This window comes from Phoca vitulina, unplaced genomic scaffold, assembly GCF_004348235.1.
Source record: "Phoca vitulina isolate PV1807 unplaced genomic scaffold, GSC_HSeal_1.0 scaffold20, whole genome shotgun sequence".
Classification (NCBI taxonomy): domain Eukaryota; kingdom Metazoa; phylum Chordata; class Mammalia; order Carnivora; family Phocidae; genus Phoca; species Phoca vitulina.
The window spans coordinates 16,412,206-16,429,826 of record NW_022589723.1 but is presented as its reverse complement, the minus strand read 5'-3'; the positions used below and the strand labels follow the sequence as shown (position 1 = coordinate 16,429,826).

The 17,621-nt window shown below is 36.0% G+C and overlaps 1 protein-coding gene across 9 annotated transcripts in view; it reads left to right on the top strand.

Annotated features, from left to right (window-relative positions):
• Positions 1–17,408, top strand: part of CEP152 (centrosomal protein 152) — an 87,941-nt gene extending 70,533 nt beyond the window's left edge. For all 9 annotated transcript variants that reach the window (XM_032417280.1, XM_032417283.1, XM_032417282.1 and 6 more), the window contains 5 exons: positions 6,849–6,945; positions 7,746–7,849; positions 10,099–10,255; positions 10,505–10,608; positions 16,057–17,408. In XM_032417280.1, the coding sequence (XP_032273171.1) occupies positions 6,849–6,945; positions 7,746–7,849; positions 10,099–10,255; positions 10,505–10,608; positions 16,057–17,093 (1,499 nt within the window). In that variant the 3' untranslated portion in view covers positions 17,094–17,408. The remainder of the gene's footprint in view (positions 1–6,848; positions 6,946–7,745; positions 7,850–10,098; positions 10,256–10,504; positions 10,609–16,056) is intronic.
• The last annotated feature ends 213 nt before the right edge of the window (positions 17,409–17,621 follow it).

Sequence of the window (17,621 nt, the reverse complement as noted above, 5' to 3'; positions counted from 1 at the left end):
GCTTCTATTGCCTAGTCATTGAAAATTCTGAACCAAGAACTGACATATCCTTTATTAGCTCCAGTCCTTTTTAAGATACTGATCTCTCACAGCCTGCTCCTTCCCTCCACATACAAACACATACCCAGTCTTTCTGTTTCTTCTCTGCTGTGTCTGTTGCGACCTGGGAAAGAACTTTGAATTGCCAGAACAACTCAGATGTACTAGGTTAATAATCTCAGTTTCCACAATTTCTAATTTAATAAGTAATATTACCAGAATTTTAGAGAATCTCTGCCTTTCCTAAGAAGTCAGTTGACTATTTTCCTGATCATCCATAGGCCCTTTTTCCTCACTTCTAGATTCTAGGTGGTTGAGAAGCTCTTATTGTTCATTAGGTGTATAGGAATACTACCTTAATTTGTATTTTGTTTCCTATTTTTCACTGTCATTGTATATCGGTTGTTTTTATTTGGAATAACCAGAGATTTTTTTTTTTTTAAATTTATGAAATGGGTAGCAACAAGTTTTAGATATTATTTGGCTTTGGGAAGTCCTATCAATATGAAAGGAATTTGTTTTTACGTAAGACAAATCAGACTACAAAAGGATTTTTCTTTCTTCAGTCTTTTTTCTCTAAAAACAAACACATTAACCAATTCATTAGGAAGGATTAAATAATCCAAAATATATATTAAGTGCTGTAGTCCTTTATAATATTACCACCAGAGAGTACCATTGTTAACTATTTGATTATAGTCTCCTAATATCTTACCATTTTTTAAAGTAAGTTAAATGATTATGAGATACTTGATACATGCAAAGACAATATGTGATGCACATGTAAGTTATGAAGCCTACCACCCAGGAGCCCACTCTTTGACTTAAGAACTAGAGCGTCACCAGTACTGTTGAAGACCCCTGTGTGTTTGACCACAGTCCCATCCCTATAACTTCCTTACAATCCAAGGTAACAAATATTCTGATTTTTAAAAATTATTCTCTTGCTTTTCTTTATGTTTTGACCAAATACAGGTATCCTGAAAAAGCTGTTGTTTTGTCTCCTAACATTATAAAAATGTAGTGTAATATTCATTGTAGTCTTTGTAACTTGCTTTTTTCCACTGGTATTTGTCTATGTTAATGCATGTAGCTCTAATTGCTGTGTAGTGTTCCATTCTATGAATATACTATAATTTATTCTCTTGTCAATGGACATTTGCCTGGTTTCTAGTTTTACAACAGTGTCTTAAATGAAAAATATAAATACCATGTATGATACCAGTGTGATGCTTCATTAATTCTTTGATGCCCATGGACATAAAATGGCACCATTCAGAGGAAACTGAAGTCAGGAAAGAGCTAAGAATAATTCTGCTGAACCAATGATTTTACATCAAATTTTTGGGTACTGGCTTTTGAGCCTGTGCCAATCTGTGTCCCCACTTTATTTTATCAATTATATTAATAGTAATCACCTATTTTTTGTATCATTTTTGATATTATTTAAATTTTACGAATTCCGTATATTACTAATAGCAATAGCTGTTATTTATTGTATGCTGCTCTCTGCCAGGTACTGTGCCCCACATATTTTATACATATGTACCTCCTGATAGTTTTAAATATTTTTTTCATTTGGAGACAATTTCAAACTTACAGAAAAGTTACAAAAGTAAAAATAGTTGCAAGTAACACTCATCTGTCCTTTACCTAGATACATTTGTTGATAACATTGTATACAGTTTTATGCTCTTCTGTGTGTATGTGTATGTGAACATGTCATTTTCTTTCCTGAACCATTTGAGGATGTTATATACATTGTGCCCTTTTACCCCTAAATACTTCAGTGTGTATTTTCAAAACACAGGAATTTTTTCTTTTATAACCTTGGTATAGTAAATTAAACATTTGATGAAAATACTGTGTCAACCTGTTTGTATTCTAATTTTGTCAATTGACCCAATAATGTCTTTCATTATTCCTCCCCCCCCCCCCCCCCCACAGTACAGGAATCTGTCCAGGCTCAGGTATTACCTTTAGATGTCATGTGTCTTTAGTCTCCTTTAGTCTAGAATATTTCCATAGCCTCTTTTTGACTTTTATGACATTGACATTTTTGAAAGGCTTACTCTCCCCTCTCCCCACCACTCCACCCCACCTCCAGCTTTCGGTAGAACTTACCTCATTTTGAGTTTGTCTGGTGTTTCTTCATAATGAGATTCAGGTTGCATTTCCTTGGCTGGAACGCTGCATAGGTGATGTCTTTATCACATGTGGAGGTGCACAGTGTCCATTTGTCTTTTATTGGTGAAGTTCATTTGAGCACCTGGTCACGGCGTTCATTTTCTTTTTTTTTTTTTTAAGATTTTATTTATTTGAGAGAGAGAATGAGAGAGAGCATGAGAGGGGGGAGGGTCAGAGGGAGAAGCAGACTCCCTGCAGAGCAGGGAGCCCGATGCGGGACTCGATCCAGGGACTCCAGGATCATGACCTAAACCGAAGGCAATCGCTTAACCAACTGAGCCACCCAGGCGCCCCTGTTCATTTTCTTCAGTGGTTTCCTCCCACCTCACAACTAAAAAGCAGTCTGTGGGGAGACACTTCTAAGACCATGAAAATGTCCTTCTCATTAAACATTTCCCTTATATTTAGCAATCATTGATGATGTTTGTCTGATTCAGTCTTTACCATGGTGGTTGCAAAATTATAATTTTTCTAGCTCTAGACTTCCCTCTACTTTTACCAGTTGACACTTAGCATGTTGTTATAATCATGAATCGTCCTGTTAGTTTGTGTACTCATTTGTTTATCTTTTTGTTTATTTATCAATCTGTCCATCAATCCATCTACCTATTTACCTATCAACTTAACCTACTTACCCATCTATCCATCCATTCCATTATGGGTAGGATTATTGGTATGGCTCATGAATTCCTCTTTTTTTTTTTTTTTAAATATTTTATAATTCATTAGTAAACTTAGTGTTCAAATTGCCCCATATTCAGCTACTGGAGCCCTTTCAAACTGGCTCCTTTGTCCTTGTGATGTTCCTGTATTTTTCAGGAATTTCTTTCTGGCATTCATCTTGTAAACACCCTGTCCCAGTACTGGAGTTAGCCATTTCTTGAAGATCCTTTGTTCCTTTTAGTGGGGAATGGTATTCAATACTAAGAGCTGAACATCATGTATCATAGCAATTTTTTAAATGGATGGTATTATTTAATTTTACATAGTAAAAAACTAAGTCTCAGGTTATATGATATACTCTGAGCCACACTGCCAATAAATAGTATAAAGAAGATTTAAACTCAGATCTCTCTCTCTTAAGCATCACATTCTTTTCAGTTGCACTGTTGACTTTCTTTAGTCATGTCACCTGGTTTCCTCCGTTCCTTCATTCCTGCATTCCTTCCTTCCTTTTTTAGTTTGTAGTCTAAATTGATATAAAGGTTTGCTATCATTTAATTTTTGCAGATAAGAAAAAGATCCTTGAAATTAAAGATTCATCCTGTGGACACTGCTTCCAAGAACTTGAAAAGGCAAAGCAGGAATGTCAAGATCTGGAAAGAAAACTGGAGAAATGCTGTAGGCATCTTCAGCATTTAGAAAGAAAGCACAAAGCTGTAGTGGAAAAAATTGGAGGTTAGCATTTAAAGTAGGACTACTACCGGTATAAATCTCTTTGATCCTTGAAATGTTCAAATGTGACATTTTAGTTAATGTAGGCACCGATTCTCTTTGAGGATTAATGTAAACTAATTTGGACCTTATTTTTACTGACCAAATTATTATTCCTGAACTACAAAGAGGAAAATTGGAGCTCTGATTAAAAGGTCACATTCCTTTCTTCCTTTTTGGATTGAATAGATAGTGAGTGCCCAGTATGTGTCAGGCAGTGTTCTAGGCTCTAGGGACACAGCAGTGAAGACATTAGACGGAATTCCGGTTCTGCAGTAGATGCGCAAGACTCTGTTTCCTTCCTTCCAAGAAGCTTATCATCAAGTGAAGAGACCTAAAAACAGATTAATAAATAGTTGCAGCACCGAGTGCTCCTGGCAGTATGCTCGTGTACACTTGGCAGAGAGGATTTGAGTGAACTCTTCCTCCTATCTGAGTTAAGGAGGGCTTGACTAAGCCTTGAAAGTGAAGGTATTTGCCAAAGAGGACAGCATTCTAGGCAGAGGGGAAAGCTGTGCACGAAGACATATGGGCCTGGTCTGGCATCCTTCCAGTCCATTCTTCACCGTGCTGTCAGGGAGATTATCTGGAAGGGATAGCTTCTGCTATCTTCTCTTGCCCTTCTGCACCAGGGAGGCTACTGGGCTTCTGAGGCCGCTCCCTCTTACCTTTTACTAGTCACTTATTTCCTGTGCTCTCTACTGTGTGCATTTGAAATACTCAGATTGCTGAGCTGGTCAGGAATTGTACTGCTGGACCTTGCATACAGTTTTGTCACTCTGCCCTATACCTTATCCTTTCATTCTCATTTGGCCTAACTCTTCCTCACCTTTAGGGTTCAACTGAGAAAGATGCCTTATCTGCAGATCCCTCCTTGATTTTCCCGTCTGGGTTATTCAGGCCACTTCTGTGTGGCCCCATAGCTGTCTTGGTTCCTACTCTTTTACCATTCTGTATTTAATTTTTTGGTTACTTGCCTGATACCCTTTCCAACCTATACATTCCCTGAGAATGAGGAATATGTTTTATGTTGTTCATCATTGTAGTCATGATGCCCTTTTTTGACTGAATGAAGGGTTGAATGCAAGGGTCCCAAATAATTGTGTGATCCAGAAAAAAACAGACAGATAGGTTCACTTTTTTTCTACATTTTAACTCGATTGCTTGCCTGGACAGCAGTCATCTCCTGGCTCTTTCTGCTTCCAATCTTGTCCCTCCAAGGCTTTCCCCATCAGGCAGCTCCAGTGACCTTTTAAAAAAGTAAATTGGATCATGACACTCTCTTGTTTAAAGTCCTGTGGCTTAGCTGGCCCTCAGTAGGAAATGCAGACACTTTATCTAACATCATCTAAGAAGCCTTTCATGATGCAGCATCTGCCAGCCCCTTAGCCTTGTCTTGCCCCAGCCCTTTTATTCTCTCATAGGGCCAGAGCATGGATTTCATTGTCTCTTTTCTCTTGTCTGTTTTCATTTCCATTTACCAAAACATCTGTCTTCCCATCCTGATCACATTGCCTGGTTAACTCCTACTCCTCCCTCTCCCGGTGCATTGCTTCCGTAGGGAGGCTTTCCTAACCACCCCAGACTTGGTTAGCTTCTTCTGTTAGACATTACCCGCAGCTCTAATGATTTTTCTAACGTTTATCATATCATCCTTGTAATTAATTTTTGTCTGTATTGTCCTTTGGAGTGTAGCCTTGATGATGACAAGGATCAAGTCCTGACCGAGCACTTAGTGCACAGTACCTGGCAATATAGCACCCTCGGTAAATACTGTTGACTAAGAGGAACCACCTGCTTCACTCCCACCTATACTGCTTACCAAGTCTGTTAGAGATAGATAATCATTATTCTAAGGCAAGACAGGATTTTAAGAATTTTGAGAGAAAAATTTGAACAATTGTAATTCCCATGGTGATGGCTTCGCTCTTCGGTAGAAGCCAGAAGAGTAAATGAGCTATTTGTAGCTCTTGAAAAATTTGATGGAAATCAAGAATATTTGTTTTACATAATAAAATGACAATGGCAGCTAGATAAGATTATTATTTATAAATAATATTTAACACCATACATTGTGATCATAGTTATTCTGCATGGTGCTTTTTGAGGCTATCTTCTGTAATTCATAGACTTAGAAATAATCCAAGAAGTTGGTACTTAGCTCAAAACAACGGGCTGATAAAAGGGGTCGGGGTCAGAATTAAGTCATTTGGTAGTTTGATTTCAGTGTTTGTCTTAACGTACATCTCTTAGTTGATAATGTTTTTGCTATTATGGTTGCTTTTTTGTTAAATTCCGTTTTCTACTGTGCTGGTAGCATTTGTTGAAAAGTGGTGGAGTAAGGGTGAGTGATTTAAAAATATACAAGTTATGTCTAGGAGGAATAGAGTGGCTCATTACTCAACTTACAGGGTGTGTTGAGAGGGTGGCGTGGTAGGAAACATGGTGTGTCCTGTTCATAGTTATTAAACACTGGTATTGCCAGACTTTGTATCGGGTGCTGTGCACTTATGATTTTACTTCTATTATCTTAAAGGTAAGTAATACTATCTCCATTTAACATATGAAAAAACTCAGGTTCAGAAAGCGTAAGTAATTTGCCTAAGCTCATTTAACTGGTAAAGAAGCAGAGCTAGGATTTAAACCCATGTCTCTCTCACTCTGAAATTCATGCTTTGTCCTCCATTCCATATGGACGCCATTAGTCTCCTCATCCTCTTTTCAGAAGTTCAAAGAATTGAAAATCTTACAATAATTGTGAAAGTGGTATCTATTTAATCTTAATTTTCTTTTTATTTTGTATAGCAGTGCTTGTTCAGTGATCGTATATATGAGCATAGACTGTACCAGGATCCAGGAGGAACATGAAAATGGAAGACCCAGTATGTTTCAACAGAGCTTCAGTCTAGCTGGGAAAAAATAGATGCATGTGAAACAGTTGGAAGCCTATTCCAGGGCAGTGTGTAACCCAAAGCAAGATGTGGCTGTAATACAGTTTTTAAGTGCTGAGAAACCAGAACAGGGAGTGGTCAGATTAGCACTCATCAGGAAACGAATGACACAGGGAGCAACTGCCATTTGCACAATCTCCTCTATAAACATTTGCACTGGGAATTTCGGGGAGAGGAAGACTGAGGGGGAAAAAACAGATTAATTGACCAATATACCATTAATTTTTTTTTTTTTAGAAGAGAATACTAAAGTTGTTGAAGAATTAATAGAAGAAAACAATGACATGAAGAGTAAATTGGAAGAACTGAGAACACTTTGTAAAACACCACCAAGGTAGACTTTTACTATTTTATTTTTATTTTTAAATTTATTTTTATTTATTTTTTTGAGAGAGAGAACAAGTGTGAGCGGGGCGTTGGGTGGTGGGCAGAAGGGGAGGGAGAGAGAGAATCTCAAGCAGGCTCCACGCCCAGCACAGAGCCCCACTCAGGGCTTGATGTCACAACCCCAAGATCATGACCTGAGCCGAAAATCAAGAGTTTGGTTGCTTAACCAATGGAGCCACCCAGGTGCCCCAACTTTTACTATTTTAAAGAAATTGTTTATTTCTAAGTATTTTTTTTATTTTGTAATATCAATTATAGCAATAATATTCATACCAAGAGTATAAAACTTGTTATATAGCAAGAAGTATAAAAAAAGAAAATCTTCCAAAACCCTATTCCTAGTAGATACCCTCTGTTAACCTCTTGTTTTATATCATTTAAGCCCCTTTATACTCACATGTGCATGTTTTAAAAACTGGGATTATCGTGTAAGCTATTTTGTAAGCTTTTATTAATATAGTGTTATAAAATAAACATTTCCATATGTCATTAGATATTCTATAATGTGCTTTTCAGTAGCTGCATATATTTTCATCATGTGGATTTATCATGATTTATTTAAGTAACCATAACATTTGTTTCTATTTTTCTTCTTTTTTAAAAAACTATATAGTAAAGATCCTGATATATGATTTCTTTTTTTTTTTTTTTTTTTTAGCACATCTCAGTTGGATGTTATTGGAATATATAGATAGCTAGATATTTTTACTTAACAATCTCTGTTTCCAATATTTGGTTCATTTTTAGGTCATTGTCAGAAGGGGCCATTGAAAATGCTTGCCTGCTATGCAATGGGAGGGCCTTGGAAGAACTTCGTGGACAGTACATTAAAGCTGTAAAAAAAATTAAGCGTAAGTCCCTGAGGAGAGTCCCAGGATTTTAAGGGGGTTTGAGCCTTTTTTATTACTAGCACTAGTAATTTGGGGGAATTTTTCAAACTACTTGTTCTGAGATCTTATCTGCTTTTTAGAAGAAATTAGTGGCCCCTTTTCTAAATTATGCAGCAATGGATTTTTTTGCCCAATATCTTTTGGAAGTGACATGAGGGTAGAGTTATTTTATATTGTTAATTATCCTGTTTCTTTTTTGGGCACTAATGTTAAACTAAAAATTTCATAATCTTAAAACTTAAATAACTAAAAAAAAGTCATGTGAGTTTTAAATTAGCAAGTATTACTTTCTACCATAAGCTTTTATTTCATTTATTTTTAAAGATTTTATTTGTCAGAGAGAGAGAGTGAGCACAAGCAGGGGCAGTGGCAGGCGGAGGGAGAAGCAGGCTCCCCACTGAGAAAGGAACCCGATGTGGGACTTGATCCCAGGACCCTGGGATCATGCCCTGAGCTGAAGGCAGCTGCTTAACTGACTGAGCCACCCAGGCATCCCTCTACCATAAGCTTTTAAAGACCATAGAAAATAGATCTAGCTAGACATTATTCTGTTCTTTCTCATTATTTCGATAATGGATTAAGTCATACATGTAAATTTGTTTATCAAGTCCTTTGCAGTAAGAGGCATACCTTGCAGAGCATTTCTCTGGTTTATGTTTTCTCAGTAGACTATCTCCTGTTTTTTAATTACAATATTGCTTAGACTGTATGTATGTCCCAGAACAATAACTAGTGTTGATACAGGAGAAATGTATGTTTACCTCTTAAAATTGCTTTTATTTTTAGCAAAATGAGTGGGAAAAGGTCTTAAGTTCCAGATGTATTTGTTAGACCATCATAATCCTGTGTAGTGTTTTGAAAAGCCCACTCAGTATCAATAAAGACAATTTACTTTTCAGTTGTTGCTGGTGCCAACAGGGTCCATATTACTACAAAACAAACAAAGCAACTTTTTGTTAACAATCACATCAGTTGGGAAGTGAAATTTTAAGCATTTTTTTCATACTCATCTGCTAACTTGTATGTGTGTGTTTTGTTTAACATTTTAGACATTGGTTGGAGGTTTTGTGTTGACACGTATTCCAATTTAATTTATACCACTTCAAATAATGAGAAATAGTCTTTCAGTTAGTATTTTTTGCATAGAGCATCTAATTTTCAGGAAGAGCTTACTGATATTAAGGGAGATTCCTTTATGAATTGAATCTTTAATATAACAGAGTAGTGATATTCTAGAGGTAGGATGTAGCCCTAGATTTAGTAAAAAAAAATGTTGACCTTAAGTAATGGTAGTCTCAATCCAATCATGTTGAATCAAAGATAAAAAGAAAACTTGAAAGCAGTGAGCTATTTTTTATTGATTGATTGATTGATTTAAAGATTTTATTTATTTTTTTGTCAGAGAGAGAGAGAGAGAGTGCACAAGCACGGGGAGCAGCAGGCAGAGGGAGAAGCAGGCTCCCTGCCGAGCAGGGAGCCTGATGCTGGACTCAATCCCAGGACCCTGGGATCATGACCTGAGCTGAAGGCAGCTGCCTAACCGACTGAGCGACCCAGGCGTCCCTGTGAACTAGTTTTAAATGTATATTTCAGAAGGCAACATAGGTCTTATCCTTCTCCCTGGCATTTTGTACATATCTCTCATGGATTATAGTATTATATTTACTTGGGTATGCATAAGTGCTGCTGAAAGAATGGAATAAATAATGAAACATGGATTTTCAGAGCATGAGTAAATGGGAATATGAGTCTCTCTAGTTCATATTGCCTCCTTCTATCTTTCTGTGTCTGGTTCTTTTTTCCTTTCATCCTCACCCTTTAGGTATATTTTTTTCTCCTCTCTTACTCAGACAATACATAATCAAAATGTGTAAGTTTCTGTATCTCGTATTTATTTTCTTGCCTCAGTGTTTTAGAATATGACAGTGTTTTCCTAGGGAATATGCTGTTTCCTTAACATATGTGGCTATCATCATTCTAAAAGGACTTTTAGATTATTTCTCCTTTGAGTCTCCTAAAATAGTGATCTGAAACATTCCATTTTAATGATTGTGGAAAAGTGCAATGTTTAAACTATACCTCTAGTCAGTTCATCTCCCAGAAAATTGATCTGAAGTCTGCCTCCCCTGTTTTTGAAAAACTGGTAGTAAACATGCATTTTGTGGGAATTCCTGTCTCCCTACCAACTCCCTCCCTCACCTCCCCACTAGGTGATATGCTTCGTTATATTCAGGAGAGTAAGGAAAGAGCTGCGGAAATGGTAAAAGCAGAGGTATTGCGAGAACGTCAAGAAACCGCCCGAAAGATGCGCAAATATTACTTGACTTGCCTCCAACAGATTTTGCAGGATAATGGAAAACAGGAAGGGTAAGTTCAATCTAAACAAACAGTGTGTCCTGAGACTACCAGGACAGCATGTTGTCATTTTCTAAACATTTTCCTTAACCACAAAATTAACTATTTCTACATGATCGGCCATTAGGGGTTAAGAGAGGCTTATGTCTGTACTACCCTAAATATTGGCAGAACTAATAGGAAAACAGAAATCCTGGGGCTAAGGAAACTCATTTTTTCCTTTAAACTATTATTAATTTAATATTCTGGAATTCCCCACAGGGCTGAGAAAAAGATTATGAATGCTGCTAGCAAACTTGCTACAATGGCAAAATTGCTGGAAACGCCGATTTCTAATAAATCCCAGAGCAAAACTACACAGTCAGGTATGTCAAAATGAGTCACTAAAAGGGTTTTTTTCTCCCTTCTCTCTTAAATATTTAATATTTTTAGTATGAAAAAGAACAAGGAATGTAAGGAGTGAGAGTTAATTTATAAAGTTGTGTCTGTTTTACTTAAACTGGAAACTTACAAAAAAGAGTGTAGAGTTTTCAATTTGAATAGGCAGACTGAGCATACCCATCAGCTTCCTATAGTTGCTTTCATTCCTAGAAATGACAGGATAGATTTTAAACAAGTTAGTAGAAGGGAGGGAATAATAAAGATCAGAGCAGAAATAAATGAAATAGAGATTAAAAAAAAAATAGTAGGAAAGGTCAATAAAAGCAAGAGTAGGCTTTTTAAAAAGATAAACAAAACTGATAAGCCTTTACCCAGACTCCTCAAGAAAAAAAGAGATAAGACTCAAATAAAATTAGAAATGAAAGAAAAGTAACAATTGACATCACAAAAATACAGAGGATTGTAAGAGACTGCTACGAAAAACTATATGCTAACGAATTGGACAACCTAGAAGAAAGGGATACATTTCTCAAAATATACAATCTTCTGAGACTGAGTCAGGAAAAAAATAGAAAATCTGAACAGACCAATTACTAGAAATGAAATTGAATTAGTAATTACAAAGCTTCCAACAAACACAAGTCCAGAGCCAGACGTATTCACAGATGAATGCTACCAAACACTTGAAGGAGACTTAATGCCTGTTCTCCTCAAGCTATTCCAAAAAATACAAGAGGAAGGAAGACTTCTAAATTCATTTCTATGAGGTCAGTACTACCCTGACACCAACCTAGAAAAAGATACTATAAAAAAAAGAAAACTACAGGCCAAATCTCTGATGAATATAGATGCAAAAATCCTTGACAAAATATTAGCAAACTAAATTCAACAGTACATGAAAAGGATCATTCATGATGATCAAGTGGGATTTGTTCTGGGCATGCAAGGATGGTTCATTATCCACAAATCAATCTACATGATACACCACATTAACAAAATTAAGACAACAAACCATATGATCATCACAATAGATGGAGAAAAAGCTTTTGATAAAATTCAACATCAGTTCATGATGTTTAAAGGGATTATACCTCAACATATAGTCCATATATGACAAACCCACAGCTGACATCATACTCAATGGGGAAAAACTGAAAGCTTTTCCTCTAAGATCAGGAACAAGAAAAAGATGTCTACTCTCACCACTTTTATTCAACATAGTACTAGAAGTCCTAGAAACAGCAGACAGACAAAAAAAAAAAATCGAGATTGGTAGGGAAGGAGCAAAACTCATTTTTTGCAGATGACATGATACTATACATAAAAGACCCTAGAGACAGCACCTAAAAATGACTAGAATTAATAAATGAATTCAGTAATGTTGCAGGATATAAAATTAATATACAGAAATCTGTTGTGTTTATATACACTAATAACAAAATATCAGAGAAATAAAATAATTCCATTTATAATTGCATCAAATAGAATGAAATACCTAGGAATAAATTTAATGACAGAGGTGAAAGACCTATCCTCTGAAAACTTTTAAGACATTGATGAAAGAAACTGAAAATGATGTAAACAAATGGGAAGATATAGCATGCTCATGGATTGGAAGAATTAATATTGTTAAAATGCCCATATTACCCAAAGCAGTCTACAGATTCAGTGCAATCCCAATCAAAGTGTTGATAGTATTTTTCACAAAAATAGAATAAATAACCCTAATATTTGTATGGAACCACTAAGACCCTGAATAGCAGAAGCAATCTTGAGAAAGAAGAACAAAACTGGAGGTATCACAATTCCAGATTTCAAGCTATACGACAAAGTTCTAGTAATCAAACTGTGGTACTGGCACAAAAATAGATACATAGATCGATGGAACAGGATAGAGAGTCCAGAAATAAACTCATGATTATATGATCAATTAATCTACAACAAAGGAGGCAAGAATATACAAGGGGAAAAGACAGTCTCTTTAATGATGGGAAAACCGCACAGCTACATGCAAAAGAATGAAACTGAATCACTTTCTTAAACCATACACAAAAATAAAATGTATTAAAGACCTAAATATTTGTAAGACCTCAAACCATAAAAAAAAAAAAAAGAAAACATAGGCAGTAATATCTTGTACATTGGCCTGAGCAGCTTTTTTCTAAGTATGTCTTCTCAGCCAAGGAAAGCAAAAGCAAAAATAAACTATTGGGACTACAGCAAAATAAAAGTTTCTGCACAGCGAAGGAAGCAATCAACAAACCAAAAGGCAACCTCCTGAGTGGTAGAGCATATTTGCAAATGATACATTTGGTAAGGATTTATATATATATATATATATATATATATATATATATATATATATATATATATATATAAAATAAGAACTTCATATATATATAAAGAACTTCAACTCAGCACCCACAGAACAAATAATCCAAAAATTAAAAAATGGGCAGTAAACATGAACAGACATTTCTACAAAGAAGTCATAGATGGCCAAGAGACATGTGAAAAGATGCTCAACATAAGTCATCATCAGGGAAATGCCAATCAAAGGTCCACTGAGATATCACCTCACACCTGTCAGAATGGCTAAAATAAAAAACACAAGAAACAAATGTTGTGATGATGTGGAGAAAAAGGGACCCTCACTGTTGGTGGGAATGCAAACTGGTGCAGCCACTGTGGAAGGCAGTATAAAGGTTCCTCAAAAAGTTAAAAATATAACTACCTTACAATCTAATAATTGCACTACTTGGTATTTACTCCAAAATACAAAAACACTAATTTGAAAAAATATATGCACCCCTATGTTTATTGCAACATTATTTACAATAGCCAAGACATGGAAGCAACTTGACTGTCCATCACTAGATGAATGGACTAAGAAGATTTCGTACACAGACACACACACACACACATACACAGAAATATTACTCAGCCATAAAAAAGAATGAAATCTTCCCATTTGTGACAACATGGATGGATCTAGAGAGTACTGTGCTAAGTGAAAAAAGTCAGACAAATACCATATGATTTCACTTATATGTGGAATCTAAAAAACAACACATAAAACAGAAACAGTCTCATAAATACAGAGAACAAATTGGTGGTTGCCAGAGGGGAGAAGGTGGGGCTGGGTGAAACTGGCGAAGAAGACTAAAAGGTACAAACTTCCAGTTATAAAAGAGGCAAGTCACAGGGATGAAAAGTACAGCATGAGGAATATAGTCAATAGTATTTTAATAACTTATTTGGTGATAGATGGTAATTACACTGTTGCGGTGAGCAGTGTATAGAACTAGAACTGTTGAATCACTGTGTTGTATGCCTGAAACTAATATAACATTGTATGGCAAGTGCACCTCAATTTTTAACAATGTATAAATAATTAAAAAATAAAAAGTTACAATTGATAGACCAGAAGCTGTGAGAAATCCCTGAAAGATTGAAGAGGGAAACAGTTCAAAACTGCCAGAAGATGACAGCTATAAGTAGGAGCAGTATCAAAACTGTTCCACATATGAAGGCAGTATGTTGCAGGAGAAGTAGTAAGCCTAGGGGATACCAGTGAGGTAATTATAATTAGTTGATGTTCTCAAGCAACAGTAACCAGGTGGGGCCACCCTCTTTATTAATCCTTCTGCTTTCCCTTCCCTTACCCCCACCATTGGGCTGGAGTAAGAGCAACAGGAAAAAAGAGTCTCAGAACAGGGCAAGGCTCTAGATGGCTAATCACGCCAAGGAGGAACTTAGAGCCCACATGCCCAAAGTACCAGCTATTGGGTTTTTCTACCCTTCAGCTTGTTCCTTTCACAACACTCTCAACTTTTTTAAAAAAGCTGATGCCATACTCAGAATATCTATGAGATAAGCATTCAACCAAGAATCACCAAATACCTATAGAAAGCCAGCACCATGATAAAAGACACCAAAATCAAAATAAGACAAAGCAAAAAAAAAATACAACTTATACCTATGGATACAAGTAATAGAACAAATAAAAGGACCTGAGAATGTTAGCAAAGTATAGTATTCTCAAAAGGATGTAAGAATATATTGTAGAGGAAACTAACAAATATGCCTAAGAGGTTTACTATTTTCAAGGAAAGGATATAGTTACTGGTAACTCTAGCCATTGCTAGAAAAATACAAGTTTATGTATGTGTATTAAGATTTATGGCTAGCTAATAGAGAAGTAGAATATATAACTCTCAAACTAGTAGGGGAAAATTTTTGTAAGAAAAGGTTTTCAATCTAACAGAATCATGAAAGAGGAAAAATACAACTAGAAAGCATGGGTCAATAGAAAATTATTGTAGGGTCAAAACATCAGCAATCACACTAAACATGAATAGGTTAAACTCACTTATTAAAAGACCATAATTTCCATTTTTTAAAAATCCAGGCATATGTTATTTCTATGAGAACATTCAAAAAGTCAAAGTGAAGGAATTGAGAATAATATACTAAGCAATGCAGCATTGATATTAGATAAATTATAAAGTTAAATACAATATTAAGCAAATTATACTTGAAAGGGATTAAAGTGAAGTTGCTAATTGTAAAGAAGACTCCTAAGAACCTATAAATGGGTTCTTTCTCTTCATAATAAAATAGCTTTAGCATATATAAAGCAAAAGCTGATGGAAATATGTGAAAAAATCAATAAATTTCCAGTCACACAGGGGGATTTTGAATATATCTATGGGGAAATGGGGCTTTTGAACTTCTAGAAAGCTTGAAGCAGAGATTGTTCAGGAATCCACAAGTCTGATATTGGTAGACATTCTTTTAAAAAGCTCAAAGATTATTTGTGTAAATTTGGGAATGGTGATGTGAATCTTGGGTGTAAGAGATTTGGGGCAACTGTGCAAGTGTCCCTAATAAAAGCAAACCCTTTTCATGATCTAGGGACCAAGGTACACTACTCTGAGGTATGATTTCTCTGATTTAATGCTATGTGGCTGCTTTGCTTCTGATCAGATTCCTTGTCTTAGGTAGATTAAATCAGAAACTCCGTTTTAGCTTTTACAGTGTGTGTGTGTGTGTGTGTGTGTGTGTGTGTGTGTGCGCACGCGCGCTTATGTAGGCGTTGGGCACTGGGGTTCTTTAGCAAATTTTCTTCATCAGACAGAATTGGAAACGTTGCAGTTGGCTCTTGAAATGCAATATCTGTTGCACAAAATAATAGATCAGATGTATAACAATAATGTCAGATTTCAATAACAACATTGCTTAACCTTATTGAATGGATATATGTAAAATAATATTTTTAAATGTCCAGCCTCGATGTATTTTCTTTGAGAATGATTAAAATATATGCATTCTTTGGAAATACATGAAAACATAATTTTTTTCCCTCCTCTTTCAATGTTAATTTTCTCCTGATTTTGTTTTCCCCTAATTTTGTGTTCCTTTGTATATAGTAGTACTACCTCTGACTTCAGAGATGCTGACTGGAGTTGAAAAATCAAAAAGAAATGATGTGACTCAGAATACATCACGTCACACTGAAAGCAAATCAAACAGTATACAAACTATCTCCAGAAGTATGTGTGACCACGTTCCTAAGAGAAGGGCTGCTTGTAACTTACGAAGACGGTTAGAGGACGCAGAGCATGGGGACACAAAGCACATGGGTTCCAAAGGGTCACACTCAGGCTTCCAGCTTGGGGATAATAATTATAAACACCCAGACATGTCGCCAAAAAATGTTTCTCCTGAGTTTGTGCCTTGTGAAGGTGAAAAAGGCTTTGGTTTGCACAAGAAGAAAGACCTCAGTGATATTGGCTCTGAATCACTTCAGCATTCAGCCGCATACCCCTTTCTTGGATCCTTCGGAAATAAACCCTCACCTAGATGTACCCCTAGTCTTTCTGAATCTGGATCCACACATACAACCTTTCGAGATCCTAATGAAAGACTTGGTTTAAAAGTGTATAAGTGTAATCCATTAATGGAAAGTGAAAATGCTGCATCTGAGAAAAGTCAAAGTTTGGGTGTTCGGGAAACTCCAGTAAAGGATGGAGGGGACCTGGATGACCCCATAGGCTGGCATTCCAACAGTGCCACTTTACCCTGCAACAGTCACGAAGTGTCATTTTTATACGGTAGACCACAAGAAACTCTGGATATACCAGCTGAAGCTGTTAATTTCAAACAGTTTTCAGCAGCCAGTTGTCTTTCAGATACAGAGAAAAATAAAATGATTTGTCAACCAAAGAAATGTCAGAGTGGTCACACTTCAGACCTGTCGGAAGAAACCCTTTGTTCCCAGCCAGAGATCGGTATGACTCTTAGACACCCACCTCATCATAAGGCTGATATATTAAAGCCAGATTTCAAAAAACTGAGCAGTACAGCACCATCATATGTGTGTCGGCAGCCTTCGAGAAAATTAATTGCTCCTCTATCTAGCCAACAAGATAGTGGCTTTGATAGCCCATTTGTCAATCTAGACTAATTGTTGTACAGTGTTTAAGAAAAATCATTAATATATTGACAAGAAAGCTGGAAGGGAAGACTTCATACTGAAAAAGTTGTGGACTCTCTATTTTGAGATGTTTTAATAACATCTATCATATGAGTGAAGTGTTCTCATAAAATTATTTGAGATATTAATGTTGCCTTAATCTTCCAAAGGCCTGATGGTGTATGTGTAATCTGCTCCTGTGTGGTGCTTTATATTTGGTTGCTAAACCATCTATTTTTATACTTCTAAATTAGCATTCTGTGCAGTGTTAAATTATTTAAATAAACTTGCATATTGCCTATTGAATTGTTATGAATTCTTTTGTAATTCATAATATAGAAATGTTATACTGCTATGTTTGAAATTCATCCAGAATAAGATATAAATCTTGATGATTTGTATGTATGATCAGCCAAATTCAGTATTTGAAATTAGTCACGTTTAATGAGGATGTAGATTTACTTGATGTACTTTTCCTGGAAATACCTATTCAAAATTTTGATCCTTGCTCTCAATTAG